The 19,607-nt window shown below is 45.5% G+C and overlaps 2 protein-coding genes across 3 annotated transcripts in view; one reads left to right on the top strand and one right to left on the bottom strand.

The window, feature by feature from the left end:
• LOC140418065 (uncharacterized) overlaps window positions 1-19,607 on the bottom strand; it is a 170,260-nt gene that overhangs the window by 6,437 nt on the left and 144,216 nt on the right. The window contains exon 5 of the mRNA XM_072501492.1: window positions 96-195. Within this exon, the coding sequence (XP_072357593.1) occupies window positions 96-195 (100 nt within the window). The remainder of the gene's footprint in view (window positions 1-95; window positions 196-19,607) is intronic.
• LOC140422471 (uncharacterized) lies at window positions 999-19,557 on the top strand. 2 transcript variants are annotated; one of them, XM_072507483.1, is made up of 3 exons: window positions 999-1,408; window positions 3,555-4,743; window positions 17,328-19,557. In XM_072507483.1, the coding sequence occupies exons 2-3, from the start codon at window positions 3,896-3,898 to the stop codon at window positions 18,298-18,300; spliced, it is 1,821 nt and encodes a 606-aa protein (XP_072363584.1). In that variant the 5' UTR covers window positions 999-1,408; window positions 3,555-3,895; the 3' UTR covers window positions 18,301-19,557. The 2 variants fall into 2 exon arrangements, with proteins under 2 accessions (XP_072363584.1, XP_072363583.1); XM_072507482.1 differs by lacking the exons at window positions 999-1,408; window positions 3,555-4,743 and adding an exon at window positions 13,103-13,319 and having other exon boundaries at window positions 16,913-18,911.

The following is a 19,607-nucleotide window of genomic DNA, read 5'->3' as shown; positions in this document are numbered from 1 at the left end:
TTTGTTCAATGGAACACATTAACTTGATGTCTGTATGTCTCGTTTTTGCAGTCACTGATGTTTAAAATCTTTTGATGCAGGTAGAACAGACAAACATATCTCCTTCTAGATTCAGGTCATAGCGAACCTGAGTGAACACCAGATCTTGACGTGGCGTTTGAGATTTTTGTCTGTAAATCCTCTCCTTCCAGTATCCTGTGAAAGACGTTTACAAAAGTAATTATTCCCAGTACAGGACAGAAATTCGGTTCTAGTTTTTATGGAACATTTCTCCTCTCTCATATCTGTAAAGTTCCATCTCACACACTCCCTCCATTCTCACTCTGCTGTATCTAATATTGACCCTCCCAATTATCCTGAAGGTGCTGATTCAGGCTGACAGATCCATGCTCACTGCTTCCTTTCCTGGTCACAAGAGACCCGAAAATCTTCATGCAGGCTGCAGACAGATGTAAGTCTATTACGGAACTAAAAATGTGTGTAACATACAGATTCACTTCTGTAGGGGCTGTTTAGCACAGGGCTAAATCGCTGGCTTTGAAATCAGACCAAGGCAGGCCAGCAGCACGGTTCAATTCCTGTAACAGCCTCCCCGAACAGGCGCTGGAATGTGGCGACTAGGGGCTTTTCACAGTAACTTAATTTGAAGCCTACTTGTGACAATAAGCGATTTTTCATTTTCATTCATTTCACTTCCTTTCACTTCAGTTCCAGCAAGTCACCAACTGAAGGCCAGAATGAGTAAAGGAAGGGGGAGAAAAGAGTATTTTACTCACAGATGTTGGAGACAGGGGAAGTTTCAGTCTGTGTGAAAATCAATCTTCACTCACGCAGCTTAGAGGGCAAGGGCCTGTTCCTCTGCTGCATTGCTCTTTGTTCTTTGAATGAGCAGGTCACAAGCCCATTGTCCAGCTTCCGCATTCAGACAATGGAGAAGCTCCGATTGGCTGGAGGATCAGAGTGCTTCCGGTCCTCCCGGTTTCCCATTGGTCCCCCGCTGACAGACGATGAGGGGCGGAACCCCACGTGGGGCTGGGAGAGACTATTCCCTCCAGCCGCGCTGAGCTTCAATGGGAACGGCTGGAAGACCCGGACACACAATGGTCAGGGCGCCTCTTTGTCCCCCGCCTCACACCCGCACATGCGCATTCCGCATCCAAAATTCGCACATGCGCACCGCTCCTGATATTTGCACATGCGCATTGTTCCTCAAAACCGCACATGAGCATTACACAACCGACAATCGGCACAAATGCAATTACGAGTCACAACATCTCACCGATTTCTGCCAATCAGAAGATGGGAGCACCGGAAGGACTCTCGTCCTCCAGCCAATCAGAGCGCGGGCTTTGTGTGACTGAATATTGAGCTTCACACAGACTGAAACCTCCTCCTGTCTCCAACATCTGTGAGTAAAACACTTTCTTTTCCCCCCTTTCCATTTCTCATTCTCACCTTCAATTGGTCACTTGCAGCAACTGAAGGGAAAGAAAGTGAATCCAAGGAGGGTGCAGACTCTGCAAAGCTTGGCCCAGGTCTCTCTCTCTCTCTCTTAAAGACATTGACACCCTTCGCTCCCTCAGCTTGACACATTTATTTGTCTGGCTAAAAGGATGGTCTCTTTCCCAATGTTCACAATTAAAGGGCTGGTTTCCCCAGGAGATGGCTGACATTTAAGGGGACAGTAGAGTAATATTGGACAGGGCCATGTTAATAATAACATTATTTATGGTTCTGTAATATAGAGCATCAAAGGAATTAATGGTGTTGGTGAGCGGTGGGTAGGTGGAGCTGAGTCCAGAAAAAGATCAGCCATGATCTTATTGAATGGCAGAGCAGGCTCGAGGGGCCAGATGGCCTACCCCTAGTTCTTATAAAGAGCATTTATTATGGATGGATGGATTGGTTTATTGTCACGTGTACTGAGGTACAGTGAAAAGTATTTTTCAGAGAGCAGCTCAACAGATCATTAAGTACATGAAAAGAAAAGAAAATTAAAAAGAAAATACATAATTGGGCAGCACAAGGTACACAATGTAACTACACAGACACCGGCATCGGTTGAAGCATACAGAGGTGTAGTCTTAAGCAGGTCAGTCCATAAGAGGGTTGTTCAGGAGTCTGGTAACAGCGGGGAAGAAGCTGTTTCTGAGTCTGTTTGTGCATGTTCTCAGACTTTTGTATCTCCTGCCCGATGGAAGAAGTTGGAAGAGTGAGTAAGCCGGGTGGGAGGGGTCTTTGATTATTTCTTGATTTCTAATATAGCACTATAGCTATATCATATATATTTCCTGTTATAGAGTTATTGCAACACCAAAAGAGTCCACATTCCTTCTCTTTGTCTCGGTTTCCCTGTAAGTGTATTTCCTTCAAGTGCCCATCCAATTTCATTTTGAAAAATTGATTGCCTTTGCTTCCACTGTGCTCAGAGACAGGGAGTTCCAGGACATGGCCACTTTCAACCAAAATAAACGTCCTCTTCACATTCTCCTCGTACCTGTAATGATGCAATCTTGTAAATGACACACACATTCAGTCGAGGTATATCAGCCAGCAGCCTGCATTATGATTTTCAGGTCTCTGTGCCGAGCACAAGTGGTAAACATGAATCTAACAATCAACATGAATTAGCTCCTTCAATAGAATTGAGAGCTTGTATACGAGGTGTAGAAGAGTGAGAATGGAGGGGGAGTGTGTGGGACAGGGATGTACAACTTTTGCAGAAGAAGAGAGGAAACAATGTTCTATAGTGTGAACTCAGAAATTGGATTGGATTGGATTTGTTTTATTGTCACGTACTGAGGTACAGTGAAAAGTATTGTTCTGCATACAGTCCAGACCAATCATTCCATACATGAAAAAAACATAGGACATACATAAATACACAAAGCCAGATAGGATGCTTTTTATTTTCTTTAAAAATTGCGAAGAGTCAAAGTGGACATGCCAAATTTCCCTGAGGAAGTATAGGCGCTGTTGTGCTTCCTTGGTCATAGCGTTGACGTGGGTGGACCAGGTCAGATTGTTGGTGATGTGCACACCTAGGAATTTGAAGCTGTCAACCATCTCCACCTCGGCACCATTGATGCAGACAGGGATGTGTACGATACTTTGCTTCCTGAAGTCAATGACCAGCTCCTTAGTTTTGTTGACATTGAGGGAGAGATGGATCAACTAGTTACACAGATCTCAATCAAAGACTTAACCCGAAAGCCCACTCTGCTGATAATTTTCACATATGCCCATTTACGCATGCTCACATCCTCGTTTATACATTGACATAGGGAGGTGCTCACTCTAATGCTCTGGAAAACATAGGGGGCTGGTTTCTTCGTCCAGAAATCTGGTGTGGCATGCCATCAGGATTCTCTGTTTCACCGACTGGTCAATGGGGTTTCCCATTGTGGGGAACTCCCACGCTGTCAGGAAACCCCTGGGCTGCCGGCAAAACGGAGCATCCCGACGGCGGAGAATTCAGCCCAGGAACTCGAATTGTGTGTTCTGAATTTCTATTCCGTACTGATAGTGAAGAATTTTGTAAACTCCTTTTCCAGGATATCAGAAGGGGAAGATTCACAGGGAAGACACTGAGACCAAACATCACACCAAGAGCTGACAGAATCACTCAATCCAAGGGACCTGAATAACACCAGCCTTTGAGGGAAATGTTTGTCTGTCCTGTCTGCTCCAGACGATTTTAACCATCAGTGTGACTGGAAAAACACCGAAACACACACCCGAGTGAGAGTGTTCCAGAGCACTGACTGTGGAAAGAGCTTCAACCAGTTACACAGTCTGAAAAAAACATGATCAATTGGAGAAGGGAAAGACAATCCACCTGTTCTGTGTGTGGACACCTCAGTTGAATGTGGAGAGACACACGGACACCTGTACCATGGAGAAACCATGGAAATGTGAGGAATGTGGGAAAAGATTCATAACCCCATCAAAGCTGGAAACTCATCGACGCATTCACACCAGGAAGAGGCCATTCACCTGCTCTCAATGTGGGAAGGGTTTCACTCAGTTAATCAGCCTGCGGAGACACCAGCGAGTTCACACTGGGGAGAGGCCGTTCACCTGCTCTGTGTGTGGGAATGGATTCACTCAATTATCCCACCTGCAGAGCCACAATGTCACTCACACCAACGAGAGACCCTTTAAATGCTCTGACTGTGGGAGTGGGTTTAAAAGCTCCCAGGGATTGATGATCCACCAGCGCATTCACACTGAGGAGAGACCGTTCCGCTGCTCGCACTGCACAAAGAGGTTTCGATCGTCATCCAACCTGCTGGAACACGAGCGAGTTCACACCGGGGAGAGGCCGTTCACCTGCTCAGAGTGTGAGAAAGGATTTATTCAGTTATCCAAACTGCAGATGCACCAACGAATTCACAGTGGGGAGAGGCCATTCACCTGCTCTGATTGCGGGAAGGGATTCAGAGATTCATCAACCCTGCTGAGACACCAGCGAGTTCATACTGGAGAGAGACCGTTCACCTGTTCTGTGTGCGCAAAGGGATTCATTCAGTTATCCAAATTGCAGATGCACCAGCGAGTTCATACTGGAGAGAGGCCATTTACCTGTTCTGACTGTGGGAAGGGATTCTGTGATTCATCCAACCTGCGGACACATCAGCGAGTTCACACTGGGGAGAGACCATTTACCTGCTCTCAGTGTGGGAAGGGTTTCACTCAGTCATCTAGCCTGCTTACACACCAACGGGTTCACACTGAGGAGAGGCCATTCACCTGCACCGTGTGTGAGAAGGGATTCACTCAGTTATCCCACCTGCAGAGACATCAGCGCGTTCACAAGTGATGACAGGGTTTGGATTCTGCTGTTGTTGCTGCGGTTAATCACATCCAGGACTGAACCATGTTCATTCTGACACTTGGTGAAGTGGGAGGGTCGGAGGGTTTCTTTCTGCTGGACTGGCCGGTCTCACAACTTTGCTTCCAGTGGGCTGATGCTCTTTGAGCCTGGGAGAGAGCACATTTTCACTGAAATGATCCACAAAAGCTGATGAAGGACATGTATTTTATCCTGGACAGTACATAGTGTTTTTCCCCACTACAGGTAGATCTAAAATAAATACATTTGTCTCTGTTCCATTGAGTCTACAGCACAGGGCCAGGCCAGTCGGCTCAATTTGTCTCTGTCAGTATTGATGCTCCACATGAGCCTCCTCCCACCCCCTTCTTCTCCCCCATCAGCATCTCCTTCTATTCCTTTCTCCCTCATGTATGCATCTAGCTTCCCCTTCAATGTGTTCATGCTGTTCACCTCAACCACTCGCTGTGGTAGCGAGTTCCCCATTCTCACCACTCGCTGGGTAAAGAGGTTTCTCATCAAATCCCTATTGGATTATTGAACCCCTTCATCATCTTAAAGACTTCCCTCAGGTCACCCTTCAGTCTTCTCTTTTTATTCATTACAGGATGTGGGTGCCGCTAACTATTCCAGCATTTACTGCCCATCCCTGATTGTCCTTGAAGGTGGTGATGAGCCGCAACCTTGAGCTGCTGCAGTCTATGTGCTGTAGGTGCACCCACCGTGCTGTTAGGAAGGGAGTGCTGGGATTTTCACCCAGCGACAGTGAAGGAACAGCAAGATGCTTCCAAGTCAGGATGATGTGTGGCTCAGAGGGGAATTTGCAGATGATGGTGTTCCGATGTGTCTGTAGCTCTTGTCCTTCTCTAGGTGGCAGAGGCCGTGGGTTTGGAAGTTGCTTGTGATACAGTCATGGTGAGTTCCCGCAGTGAATATTGTCGATAGCACACACACTGCTGCCACTGTGTGATGGTGGTGGAGGGAGTGAGTGTTGAATGGGGTTCCAATCAAGTGGTCTGCTTTAGAACATAGAACATACAGTGCAGAAGGAGGCCATTCGGCCCCTCAAGTCTGCACCGACCCACTTAAGCCCTCACTTCCACCCTCTCCCGGTAACCCAATAACCCCTCCCAACCTTTTTGGTCACTAAGGGCAATTTATCATGGCCAATCCACCTAACCTGCACTCTTTGGACTGTGGGAGGAAACCGGAGAACCCGGAGGAAACCCACGCAGACACAGGGAGAACGTGCAGACTCCGCACAAACAGTGACCCAGCGGGGAATGGAACCTGGGACCCTGGCGCTGTGAAGCCACAGTGCTATCCACTTGTGGTACCGTGCTGCTTTGTACTGGATGGTGTCGAACTTCCTGAATGTTGATGGAGCTGCATTCATCCAGTTATCCAAATTGCAGATTTGGAGAGTAGAGAGATTTCCATCACACTCCTGACTGGTGCTTTGCTGATGGTGGACAAGCTTTGGGGAGTGAGGAGGTGAGTTACTCGCTGCAGGATCCTCATTCTCTGACCTCGTCTTGTAGCCACAGTATTTATATGGCTGGTCCAGTTCAGTTTCTGAGTGAATTGGATTGATTGAAGTCTGAGATATGGGGCCTCCGGAGGAGATGGAGATGGATCATCAACCTCAGGCTGAAGCTTGTTGCGAATGCTTCAGCCTTGTATTGATGTGCTGGGCTCCCTCATCATTGAAGATGGGGGTATTTGTGCAGCCTCTTCCTCCTGTTCGTTGTTTAATTGTCCATCACCATTCCCAGTGGATGTGACAGGTGTGCAGAACTTAGATCTGATCCCTTCGATATGGGCCCTTTCTATAACAAGTTGCTTTCGCATTTTGGCATTTAAGTAGTCCTGTGTTGTAGCTTCACCAGGTTGACACCTCATGGCTGGTGCCACTCCTGGCATGCCCTCCTGCACTCTTCATTGAACCAGGGTTGATCCCCTGGCATAATCGTAATGGTCGAGTGGGGGATATATCAGGCCATGAGGTTGCAGATTGTGGTTTAATATAATTCTGATGATGGTCCTCAGAGACTCATGGATGCCCAGTTTTGAGTTACCCGATTTGTCCAAAATCTATCCCATGTGGCACGGTGGTACTGCCACCCCACACGATGGGGGTGGATTCTCCATGTGAAGATGGAACTTTGTCAGCACAAGAACTGTGTGGTGTTACTCCTCCCAATACCGTCACAGACGGATCTATCAGCGACAGGCAGGTTGCTGAGGATGAAGTTCAGGAGGTTTTTCACTCGTGTTGCTTCCCACACCACCTGCTGGAGGCCCAGTCGAGCAGCTCTGTCCTTTAGGACTCCGCCAGCTCGCTTAGTAGTGAAGCTACTGAGCCAGTGATGGACATTGGAATCCCCCATCCAGAATACCTTCTGTGTCCTTGACTCAAAGTGATGTTCAGCATTAAGGAATATTGATTCACCAGCGGGATGGGGCGGTCGGCGATAATCAGCAGGAGGTTTCCTTGCCCATATTTTACCCAATGTCACGAGACCTCTTGGGGTCCAGAGTCAATGTTGAGAACTCCCAAGGTCACTCCCTCCCGACTGTATCCCGCTGTGTCCACACAAATTGCTGAACTCGGAGGGAAAAAGCAACATGATGGAATTTCCTCTCAAAGTCCAATTCCTCACGGGCAGCTCTCAAAATCCAAATGGATCGCCAGCAATCAGCAGTGCGGTTCCTGACCACGTTAACCAGACCTCAGATATGGAAAATCTTTGGAGCCGTCACAAATCCTATCCCAGGGTCCAGACTGTACACAATCCGATCGGGAATTTATACATCAACAGGAAGCACAACCTCTTAACCAAGGACATGGGAAAACTGGGAAGACTGTGTGACCTGGGTCAGAAGATCTCTTTGGAAGGTTCAAAGAAAGTGAATCAACCAAAAGTAAAATGAACTCTTGTTGACAAGAGCCCTGGGACTCTGAGAACTCGAGCAAGCTAAACTTTAAAGCCTCATTATCATACTGGGTTAGCTTTGTTCTGGGTTAAGCTTATAGTGTTGCCAAGGTGATATGTTTCATTGTAAAATGTGACAGATAGCAACTATTATCTGTACAGTGTGTCATAAGGTCCATGTTACGGTGTTTAGTATGTTAAAATGTGTTATAGCATGAAAGGATTCTGAAAGCATGCTTACTTCAGGAAGCATTATTCCTTGGGGATGGGAGGGCATGTGATGACCCATGTACTTTGGGGAAAGGATTTTATGTGCAATGACCCCTTTAAGACTAAAATTAAATTGGAGATTCTTCTGAAGAGGTCTCATGGCGCCGAGGACCCAGGTTCGATCCCGGCCCCGGGTTACTGTCCATGTGGAGTCTGCATGTTCTTTCTGTGTCTACTTGGGTCTCACCCCCACAACCCAAAAGATGTGCAGGGCAGGTGGACTGGCCACGCTAAATTGCCCCTTGATTGCAAAAAAATAATTGGGTACTCTGAATTTTAAATAAAAGAGAACCTGCAGTTCAATCAACGTGGAGCTTCCAACAGGTCCGGGTGTTCAAACAGTGCACTGAAAATACAGCAGGGTCTGTGTTACAACGTGTGTTACACAGTTGGAAAGACAGCGAGCTGAGGCTAGGAGAGCAGGGGGTTGTGGATTGGAAAAGACTACTTCCTTCTATTTAAGTTATGCTAAATCCAACCATACTGTTCAAAGAGGTCGAAGAAGGGAGTCTCTGGGGATATCGGTAGTAACAACCCAACAGAGAGAGCATTTGCAGATGTGCACTTTGCTGGTGTTCACCATATCCATGGACCTTGGATAGAATTCAGTTGCTGGTGGGAGTGACTCGAAGGCCAAATCCATTGGGTGGGAAGTGAGGGATCCGACATTGCAGAAGGAGATTGGGAAGACTGAGATTGTCCATGGTGCAACGTTTCTGCAGGAAATAATGTGAGGGCTCATAACAACGTGAGATGTATCTTTGTTGTATCGACTATTTAAAGTGAAATTTCCCTTGTTCTGTGAAATATCCAGTGCCTGTTAATTAATGTTTGCGTTGATTTTAGCTGGTTTGTTGCAGTAAAAGTTTGTAAAAGTGCAATTTTGTCCATTGATTTTCTTTCCATTAGTGTCGTGGGGATTCCTTTCATTTAATAAGTTAGCGGTCTCCACATAGATCAGAGAGTTATTAGACAGTGGAGAAGACCATTCTACCCATCGAGTCCATGTGTAGACTTTTCACGATAACTACTGATTCATTATTGATAAATTAATTGTCACTCAATTGCGGCTCAATCATCTGTTACTGACCAGTAACTAATACATTTGGTTCATACAAGGTACAATGGTTCAATAAGACAGTGTGTGGAAGTTTGTTTCCTACAAATCTTCAGATTGAACTATGAGCCTTTTTTTTAATCATTCATTCTTGGGAATGTGGGCATCTCTGGCTGGGCCAGCATTTATTGCCCATCCCTAATTGCCCTTGAACTGATTGGTTTGCGAGGCCATTTCAGAGGGCACTTACAAGTCAACACAACATTGCAGTGGATCTGGAGTCACATGTAGGCCAGACCAGGTAAGGACGGCAGATTTCCTTCCCTAAAGGGCATTGCTGAATCAGATGCATGTTTACAACAATTGACAATGGTTTCATGGTCATCATTCGAATTTTAATTCGCAGCTTTTGCTGAATTTCAATTTCACCATCTGCTATAGCCAGATTCGAACCTGGATCACTAGTCCAGTGACAATACCACTATGCTACTGCCTTGCTCACACATTCTTGGCAGAATATGATATCATGCAACAAATCAAAATTATAAAATAATTTATTTTTCAAACAAATTCTGCTGGCTGTGCAGTTTCTAAAAACATTTTGGTTGATATGTTGTAGTCAATATTTTCCTGCTTCTGTAGTAGAAAGATTCAATAACGCTCGTTGAGACAAAATAACAAGGCTTTATTTATGAAGAGGCTGCATGCAGTAATGGCTGAAACTTGAGGTCAGAGAGCAGTTAGTGAAACTTGCTGATTCCTTCTCAAGTCCGCGCTTTTACAGAAAATCAGTTCAGTATTTATACATTATCATTATCAAGATTGCGTGACTACAGCTTAGTCAGGAATTCGATCGGAAGTAGAAACTGAAGCAATGCCTGCTGACCTTATTGGGCTCTTTGTCGCATCACTCATACCATTATCTTGTCCTTGGAGGGAACATTGAGAGATCGGAGGAGACTTATTTCTTCCTGACCTTATCTTGTCTTATTCCTACGGCCCTGGGTTATGACGAGTTAGTCTTATCAGGAGTTGCCGAGGTCCGGTATTTTGGAATGGCTTGACCTTCTCTGATCATATTCATACTTCAAGTTATGCAGAGTCGGCCTTATTAGTCTTACAGGGGTCTGAAATGGTTAGGGCAGCATTTCTTACATTGTATCAAATATTTTGACCAGTCTTCCCATTGACCAGTTTTCCCATCATGCCATTACTTTATTCGTACCATATCACAGATATAGTGTTAATTTTTAAAATAAAGATTCTGCTTTTACAATATAATTATCTATTACACCAATTCACTAATGATAATCAATGTTCACTACTGAATAATCATTAGTTTCATGGCTGGCTTTTGATATGAAATCAAACATAGTTAATATATAGAAGATACAGAATTTGAAGTGGCTGCAGGAAGCCACATGTTAAAGATTAAAAGGGCTTCCTTGACCTTGTTACTTAAAACTAAATTTAATTATTCATGCATACTTATGAGTTCCTGTATTACAAATGTTACTGCGCTTCAGAAGTACGTAATTGGCTGTAAAACACTTTAGGAGGTCCAGTGGTCGTGAGAAGTGCTACAGAAATGCAATCTTTTTCTAATTGTCTACAAACTGGGATATATTACACTCAGTGTCCTCAGCAAAATCATTGATGAAGATTGAGTCTTAATTTTGTGGAATAAACATGTCTCGAACACCATTTTGATAATTCTGTGAGACTCCAGACTCACTATATCCTGATTTATTTGTTTTTAAACACAAAGAATTGCTGTGATTTGGAATACACTGCCTGTAAAATGGTGCTGGAAACTGTTAGGACTGTACCTTTCAAAAGGGAATTCAACGCATTCTTAAAACGAAAACAAAATAGTCAGACAATGGGTAGATGTACAAAGAACTGGCATGGGCAAAAAGGAGCCAAATGGACTCCTTCTGCGCTCTATGGGCCTTGTATTGGATTTTGTTTATTGTCACGTGTACTGAGGTACAGTGAAAAGTATTTTTCTGCGAGCAGCTCAACAAATTATTAAGTAGATGAAAAGAAATGGAAATAAAAGAAAATACATAATAGGGCAACACAAGGTACACAGTGTATGATGCAAAGCGAGTGGTAATGGCCTGGAACCTACCATCTACGAGGGCAGCAGAAGCAGAGATGATGGATGGATTTCAAAAGGAAATTGGATGGGCACTTGAGGGAATAGCCAACTGTGAGAATGAACATGGTTCAGTCCTGGATGTGATTTAACAGCAGCAATAACAGCAAATTCCAACTTCTCTCATCACTTGAGAACTCGCTGGTGTCTCAGCAGGTTGGATAATTAAGAGAATCCTTTCCCGCAGTCAGAGCAGGTGAATGGCTTCTCCCCGCTGTGAACTCGCTCATGTGTCAGTAGGTGGGATAACTCAGTGAATCCCTTCCCACACTCAGAGCAGGTGAATGGCCTCTCCCCAGTGTGAACTCACTGGTGTGACAGCAGGGTGGATAATTGTGTGAATAGCTTCCCACAGTGAGAGCAGGTGAATGCTGGTGTCTCTGCAGTGCAGACGACATTCTAAAGCTCTTTGTGCAGTGGGGGCAGCTGAAAGTTCTCCCCTCAGTGTGAATGCGCTGGTGGATCATCAATCCCTGAGAGCTTTTGAAGCTACTCTCAGTGGTCTCTCTCTGCTGTGAATGGTGTGATGTTTTTTCAGGCTGTGTAACTGGTTAAAGCTCTGGAACACTCTCACTCGGGTGTGTGTGTCTCGGTGCTTTACAAGTCACACTGATGGTTAAAGCCTTCTGAAGCAGACAGAACAGACAAACATTTCTCATTCTAGGTTGAAAGGCCGATAATATTCAGATCTCGATGAATTGAGCGACGTTGTCAGATGTTGAGGTCAGGTTTGGCTTGATATTTCTATTTGTGAATCCTCTCCTTCCGATGTCTTGTAAAAGGAATTTTTAAAAATTCATCACTATTAGAACAGGATAGAAATTCAGAACAGACAATTCTAGTTTCTTTGGAATATTCTTTCCTCTCATCCGCCAAAAGCTTTGAATCGCCGTCCCACACACTTCCCCTCTGTTCTCAATCTTCTCTATTTAACATACACCCTCCCAATTCTCCTTTTTAAAAATTTGTCATGGGCCAGCACTTAGTGCCCATCTCTAATTTCCCTTGATCTGTGTGGTTTGCTCGGCCATTTCAGAGGGCATTTCAGAGTCAACCACATTGCTGTCCATCTGGAGTCACATATAAGCCAGACCAGGTAAGGATGTTCACATTAATGAACCAGTTGAGTTTTTACAACAATCGGCAATGGTTTCATGGTTATCTTTTAATTCCAGATTTTTATTGAATTCAGATTTCACCATCTGGTGCGCTGGGGTTCGGACCCGGATCCCTGGAGCATTGTCTTGATCTCTGGATTATCAGTGCAGTGACAGTACCAAAATGTCATTAACTCCCTCCTTGAAGGTGCTGATTCAGGCTGATTGACAGATCCCTGCTCACTGCTTCCTGTCCTGGACAAAGAGACCTGAAAATCTTCATGTAGGCTCCCAGACAGATATATGTCAATGTTACTGGACTAAAAATGTGTGTAACATACAGACTGGATTCATTTCCTTCCCCTTCAGTTGCTGCAAGTGACCAATTGAAGGTCAGAATGGGAAAAGAAATGGAAACGGGGAGAAAAGAAAGTGTTTAACTCACAGATATTGGAGACAGGAGGAGATTTCAGTCTGAGTGAAGCTTAATCTTCATTCACACAAAGCCCACGCTCTGATTGGCTGGAGGACCAGACTACTTCCGGTTTTCAAACTTTTGTCAATGTCCAGAGGTGTTGAAGAGCTGCGAGTCAGAAGTGCACATGTGCAGTTATCAGGACTAATGCGCATGTGCGGGGTGAGGCGGGACAAAGCCGGCGCACTGACCATTGCGTGTCCGGGTCTTCCCATTGGACACCAGCTCAGCGCGGCTGGAAGGAAAAGTCTCTCCCATCCCCACACGGGGTTCCGCCCCTCATTGTCTGTCAGCGGGGGGCTGGCCAATGAGAAACCGGGAGGACTGTACAGTTCTGCTTCCCCAACCAATCAGAGCTCCCTCATTGTCTGAATGCGGAGGATGCGCAATAGCTTGTTAACCTGCTCATTGCTGCCCAGCAAAGCTGCTGCTCTCTCTGAATAAAGAGTCAGTTTCACACGAACTGGAACTTCCCCGCCTCCAACATCTGTGAGTAAAACACATTCTTTTCTCCCCCTTTCCATTTCTTTTCTCATTCTCACCTTCAATTGGTCACTTGCAGCAACTGAAGGGAAAGGAAGTGAATCCAGGGAGGGTGCAGACTCTGCAAAGCTTGGCCCAGGTCTCTCTCTCTCTCTCTTAAAGACATTGACATCCTTTGCTCCCTCAGCTTGACACATTTATTTGTCTGGCTAAAAGGATGGTCTCTTTCCTTTTTAAAATAAATTTAGAGTACCCAATTCATTTTTTCCAATTAAGGGCAATTTAGCATGGCCAATCCACCTACCTGCATATCTTTGGGTTGTGGGGGCAAAACCCACGCAAGCACGGGCAGAATGTGCAAACTCCACACGGACAGTGAATCAGAGCCGGGATCGAACCTGGGACCTCGGTGCCGTGAGGCTGCAGGGCTAACCCACTGCGCCACCGTGCTGCCCATCATTCCTAATGTTCACAATTAAAGGGCTGGTTTCCCCAGGAGATGACTGACATTTAAAGGGGCAATATCAGGGTGACTGCTCCTTATTTTGCCAATTCTCCTGTGTATCTCGGCTTGTGGAAATCCGGTCCCAGGATTTTCCAGGGTGTTTTGAGTGGGACTGCAAGTGAGTTGCCAGCAGAGAGATGATAATGTTGCGACTGAACAAGATCCGTTGTGACGTTTTGTTGATTTTGAATCCCTCTCCTATAACTGGTATTGCCTAAACTCCCCTCCACCTCATGTCCTTTCATATTGAAACTCGACCCCTGTCCCCAACCCACTCACTTGCTGACCAACATTCTACCAGCCACCCCTTGGTCCTGTGGTTGAAGTATGCTTTGTATCTTTTCCCAGCAGTTGTGACCCAGGACAATAGAGTAATGTAGGAAAGAGAGATGTCTAATGTGGGGACATTTTAGATTTTTTATTTGTAGTTTTGTAATCAAGTCAAATTATTATTATTTTGGATTACAATACTGTAGCTATATTATATATGTCCAGTCATAGAGTCATTACAGCACAGACGTAGCCCATTCAGTAATTCCGGTCATTGCCGACTCTATGTACAATAATCTAATCAGTCCCATTCCAACTCTATGTCCCCATTCCCCTGCAAGTTTATTTCCTTCAGGTTCCCATCCAATTTCATTTTGAAATCATTGATCATCTCCAATTCCTTCACCTTGCAGACTCAACACCAATTGCTACCTAAATAAGGGCCAATTATATACCGCAGGGCAAGGGTTATATCTGGGGGAAAGGCAATTATGATGCGATGAGGCAAGACTTAGGATGCATTGGATGGAGAGGAAAACTGCAGGGGATGGGCACAATGGAAATGTGGAGCTTGTTCAAGGAACAGCTACTGCGTGTCCTTGATAAGTATGTACCTGTCAGGCAGGGAGGAGTGGTTGAGCGAGGGAACCGTGGTTTACTAAGGCAGTCGAAACACTTGTCCAGAGGAAGAAGGAGGCTTATGTAAAGATGAGACATGAAGGTTCAGTTAGGGCGCTCAAGAGTTACAAGTTAGCTAGGAAGGACCTAAAGAGAGAGCTAAGAAGAGCCAGGAGGGGACATGAGAAGTCTTTGGCAGGTAGGATCAAGGATAACCTGAAAGCTTTCTATAGATATGTCAGGAATAAAAGAATGACTAGGGTAAGAGTAGGGCCAGTCAAGGACAGTAGTGGGAAGTTGTGCTTGGAGTCCAAGGAGATAGGAGAGGTGCTAAATGAATATTTTTCATCAGTATTCACACAGGAAAAAGACAATGTTGTCGAGGAGAATACTGAGATTCAGGCTACTAGACTAGAAGGGCTTGAGGTTCATAAGGAGGAGGTGTTAACAATTCTGGAAAGTGTGAAAATAGATTAGTCCCCTGGGCCGGATGGGATTTACCCTAGGATTCTCTGGGAAGCTAGGGAGGAGATTGCTGAGCCTTTGGTTTTGATCTTTAAGTCATCTTTGTCTACAGGAATAGTGCCAGAAGACTGGAGGATAGCAAATGTTGTCCCCTTGTTCAAGAAGGGGAGTAGAGACAACCCCGGTAACTATACTTCTGTTGTGGGCAAAATCTTGGAAAGGTTTGTAAGAGATAGGGTGTATAATCATCTGGAAAGGAATAATTTGATTAGACATAGTCAACACGGTTTTGTGAAGGGTAGGTCGTGCCTCACAAACCTGATTGAGTTCTTTGAGAAGGTGACCAAACAGGTGGATGAGGGTAAAGCAGTTGATGTGGTGTATATGGATTTCAGTAAAGCGTTGATAAGGTTCCCCACGGTAGGCTACTGCAGAAAATACGGAAGCATGGGATTCAGGGAGATGTAGCAGTTTGGATCAGAAATTGGCTAGCTGGAAGAAGACAAAGAGTGGTGGTTGATGGGAAGTGTTCAGACTGGAGTCCAGTTACTAGTGGTGTACCACAAGGATCTGTTTTGGGGCCACTGCTGTTTGTCATTTTTATAAATGACCTTGAGGAGGGCGTAGAAGGATGGGTGAGTAAATTTGCAGATGACACTAAAGTCGGTGGAGTTGTGGACAGTGCAGAAGGATGTTACAAGTTACAGAGGGACATAGATAAGCTGCAGCGCTGGGCTGAGAGGTGGCAAATGGAGTTTAATGCAGAAAAGTGTGAGGTGATTCATTTTGGAAGGAATAACAGGAAGACAGAGTACTGGGCTAATGGTAAGATTCTTGGCAGTGTGGATGAGCAGAGAGATCTCGGTGTCCATGTACATAGATCCTTGAAAGTTGCCATCCAGGTTGAGAGGGTTATTAAGAAGGCGTACGGTGTGTTAGCTTTTATTGGTTGAGGGATTGAGTTTCGGAGCCATGAGGTCATGTTGCAGCTGTACAAAACTCTGGTGCGGCCGCATTTGGAGTATTGCGTGCAATTCTGGTCGCCGCATTATAGGAAGGATGTGGAAGCATTGGAAAGGGTGGAGAGGAGATTTACCAGAATGTTGCCTGGTATGGAGGGAAGATCTTATGAGGAAAGGCTGAGGGATTTGAGGCTGTTTTCGTTAGAGAGAAGAAGGTTAAGAGGTGACTTAATTGAGGCATACAAGATGATCAGAGGATTGGATAGGGTGGACAGTGAGAGCCTTTTTCCTCGGATGGTGATGTCTAGCACGAGGGGACAAAGCTTTAAATTGAGGGGAGATAGATATAGGACAGATGTCAGAGGTAGGTTCTTTACTCAGGGAGTTGCCAACACTAAGGGCATTTAAATGGTCATTGGATAAGCATATGGATGATAATGGAATAGTGTAGATGGGCTGTAGAGTGGTTTCACAGGTCGGCGCAACATCGAGGGCCGAAGGGCCTGTACTGCGCTGTTATGTTCTATGTTCTAAATAAAGTTCTCGCTCACAGCTCCATGTGTCTCTAATGATGTAATCGAGCACTGTACATTACACACATTTGATATTCGTACTATTGGATGTCTGTTAGATGCAGGAGAGTGAGAATGGAGGGAGAGTGTGTGGGACGGAGATTCACAGTTTTTGGGGAATGAAAGAGGAAAGAATGTTCCGTTCCCAACTAGAATTGTCTGTTCTGAATTTCGATCCTGTACTGACAGTGTAAACTCCTTTTACAGGATATCAGAGGGTGAAGATTTGCAGACACACCAAACATCAGATCAAGATCTGACCATCATTCGATTTGTGGAGCTGAATATCTTCAGTCTTTGAAGATAGAAGGGGAAACGTTTGTCTGCCTGCTCCAGTAGATTTTAAACATCAGTGTGAGAGGAAAGGTATACAGAGTGATAGGGTTCTATTGCATTAGTTGTAAAAAGAGCTTTTACCAGTTGCACAGACTGAAAATACATCGCACCATTCACAGTGAGGAGAAACATCTGTGTTTGGAATAGGACTTAACTGACCGTTGAATCTAGAGGAAGAAAACGATAACCACACCATGGAGAAACCGTGGAAATGTGAGGACTGTGGGGTGGGATTAAAATCCCCATCCGAGCTGGAGGTTCATCGACGCAGTCACACTGGGGAGAGGCCATTCACCTGCTCCGAGTGCAAGAAGCGATTCACTCATTTATCCACCCTGCAGACACACCAGAGAGTTCACACTGGGGAGAGGCCGTTCGTCTGCTCTGTGTGTGGAAAGGGATTCGCCAGTTCATCCCACATGAGGACACACCAGCGAGTTCACACCGGGGAGAGGCCATTCACCTGCTCTATATGTGGGAAAGGATTCAGTGATTCATCAAACCTGCTGATGCACCAGAGAGTTCATACCGGGGGAAGGCAGTTCATCTGCTCTGATTGTGGAAAGGATTTCACTCAGTTTTCACACCTACAGTCACACCAGCGAGTTCACTCTGGGGAGAAACCGTTCACCTGCTCTCAGTGTGGGATGGGATTCACCAATTCATCCAACTTGCTGAGGCACCAGCGAGTTCACACCGGGGAGAGGCCGTTCACCTGCTCCGAGTGTGGGAAGGGATTCAGGAATTCAACCCAGCTGCGGATACACCGGCGCGTCCACACCGGGGAGAGACCGTTCACCTGCTCCGAGTGTGGGAAGGGATTCAGTAATTCATCTGACCGGCAGAAACACAGGCGGCTTCACACCGGGGAAAGGCCGTTCACTTGTTCTGAGTGTGGGAAAGGTTTCACCGTTTCATCCACCTTGCTGGCACACCAGCGGGTTCACACAGGGGAGAGACCGTTCATGTGTTCTGAGTGTGGGAAGGGATTCTGTAATTCATCCAGCCTGCTGACTCACCAGCGAGTTCACACCAGGGAGAGACCGCTCATGTGTTCTGAGTGTGGGAAGGGATTCAGTGATTCATCCAGCCTGCTGAGGCACCGGCAGCTTCATGCCGAGAAGAGGCCCTTCAAATGCTCAGAGTGTGGGAAGGGATTCACTCGGCCATCCACCCTGCGGAGGCACCAACGCGTTCACAAACAAGCAGAGAGTTTGGATTCTGCTGTCATTGCTGCTGTTCATCACATTCAGGAATGAAATATGTTCAATCAGTCTGACAGTTGGCAAAGTTAGAGGGCCAGAGAGTTTCTGATGGACTGGTCGATCTCTCAACTTGGCTCGTCTGATGTTTCTCCAGCTTTGTTGCAAAACTTTAGGTTCAAATTTCACGTGATTCACAGAAGGAAATGATCCTTTGTAGGTAAATTGTATTTCTGTCTTGAACTCAAAACATGCCACAATGCCTAATGATAGGCTGCGGTGAGTAGAAGGTTGTTTTGTTTAATTTATCTGGTTGCTTCTCACAGAAAACAATGAAAATGTTGGCCTTCTCTCGTTTGCATCTAACTTGGGGAGTTATTGGGGGAAAATTAGCTGGAAGATTTGCCGAGCTTGGAGCTGGAGGAAGAATCTACAGTCACCCTCACAGTGAAAGTCTTGTGGCAGAAAGCAATCAAGTTGGAACATTTAGCTTGGAAAGAGTTGTGAAGAAGCTGTGGGAGCAGGCAGGGAGAAACAGTCTCTGTTCAAAGTTAGGGCCAAAGGTGAGGCTCAAGACTGAGCTGAGGAATCAACAGTCATGGGATCCTGAAGAAATTTTGGAATGTTAGTTCATTAAAAGCTGATGTAAATACATCGAGGGGGGGGGGGGTGACATGGGGGCACAGTGGGTTAGCACTGGTGCCTCGCGGCACCGTCGACCCGGTTTCGCTCCCGGCCCCAGGTCACTGGCCGTGTGGAGTTTGCACATTCTCCCCGTGTCTGCTTGGGTCTCGCCCCCCCCACAGCCCAAGAATGTACAGGGTAGGTGGATTGGCCACACTAAATTGCCCCTTAATTGGGAAACAAAATTGGGTACTTTAAATTTATTTAATAAAAATAAATATATCAAGGAATCCTTGGGAAGGTAGATGGAAAATGGAGGAGAAGTCAAAGTGAATTCCAGATTGTGTAATTTCAAGAAGGAATTAGATATCGCTCTTGGGGCTAAAGGGATTAAGGGATATGGGGAAGGCGGGATCAGAGTATTGAACTTGATGATCAGCCATGATAATGAATGGCAGAGCAGGCTCGAAGGGCCGAATGGCCTTCTCCTGCTCCTATCTTCTATGTTTCTCTGGCTGTGGCATACCTTTGGTCTTGTCCTGGTTAAAGTAAAAATCGCTGAATGTGTAAGGGAACCCTTGAGTGGAACTGAATGTAGAATGGGGTAAGCAACATAAATAATTACAAAACATAGTGTTAGGTTAGAGTGTGAACTTTATTTTGTTTAATTTACATTAAAGTTTGTTTTTGCTTAAAGGAACATAATCTTGTGGTTCAGTTCTTTCAGTTAATGACTGAGT

This window comes from Scyliorhinus torazame, chromosome 5 (genome assembly GCF_047496885.1).
Source record: "Scyliorhinus torazame isolate Kashiwa2021f chromosome 5, sScyTor2.1, whole genome shotgun sequence".
NCBI lineage: Eukaryota > Metazoa > Chordata > Chondrichthyes > Carcharhiniformes > Scyliorhinidae > Scyliorhinus > Scyliorhinus torazame.
This window is presented reverse-complemented; position numbering and strand designations above follow the sequence as displayed.

What these genes read in the sequence shown, in the direction of transcription:
- LOC140422471 (XM_072507483.1), top strand. Translation starts at nt 3,896, where the DNA reads ATGGAGAAACCATGGAAATGTGAGGAATGTGGGAAAAGATTCATAACC. An exon ending in CGGGTTCACACTGAGGAGAG is followed by an intron (nt 4,744 to 17,327) that starts GCCATTCACCTG and finishes CACTGGGGAGAG; the next exon opens with GCCATTCACCTGCTCCGAGT.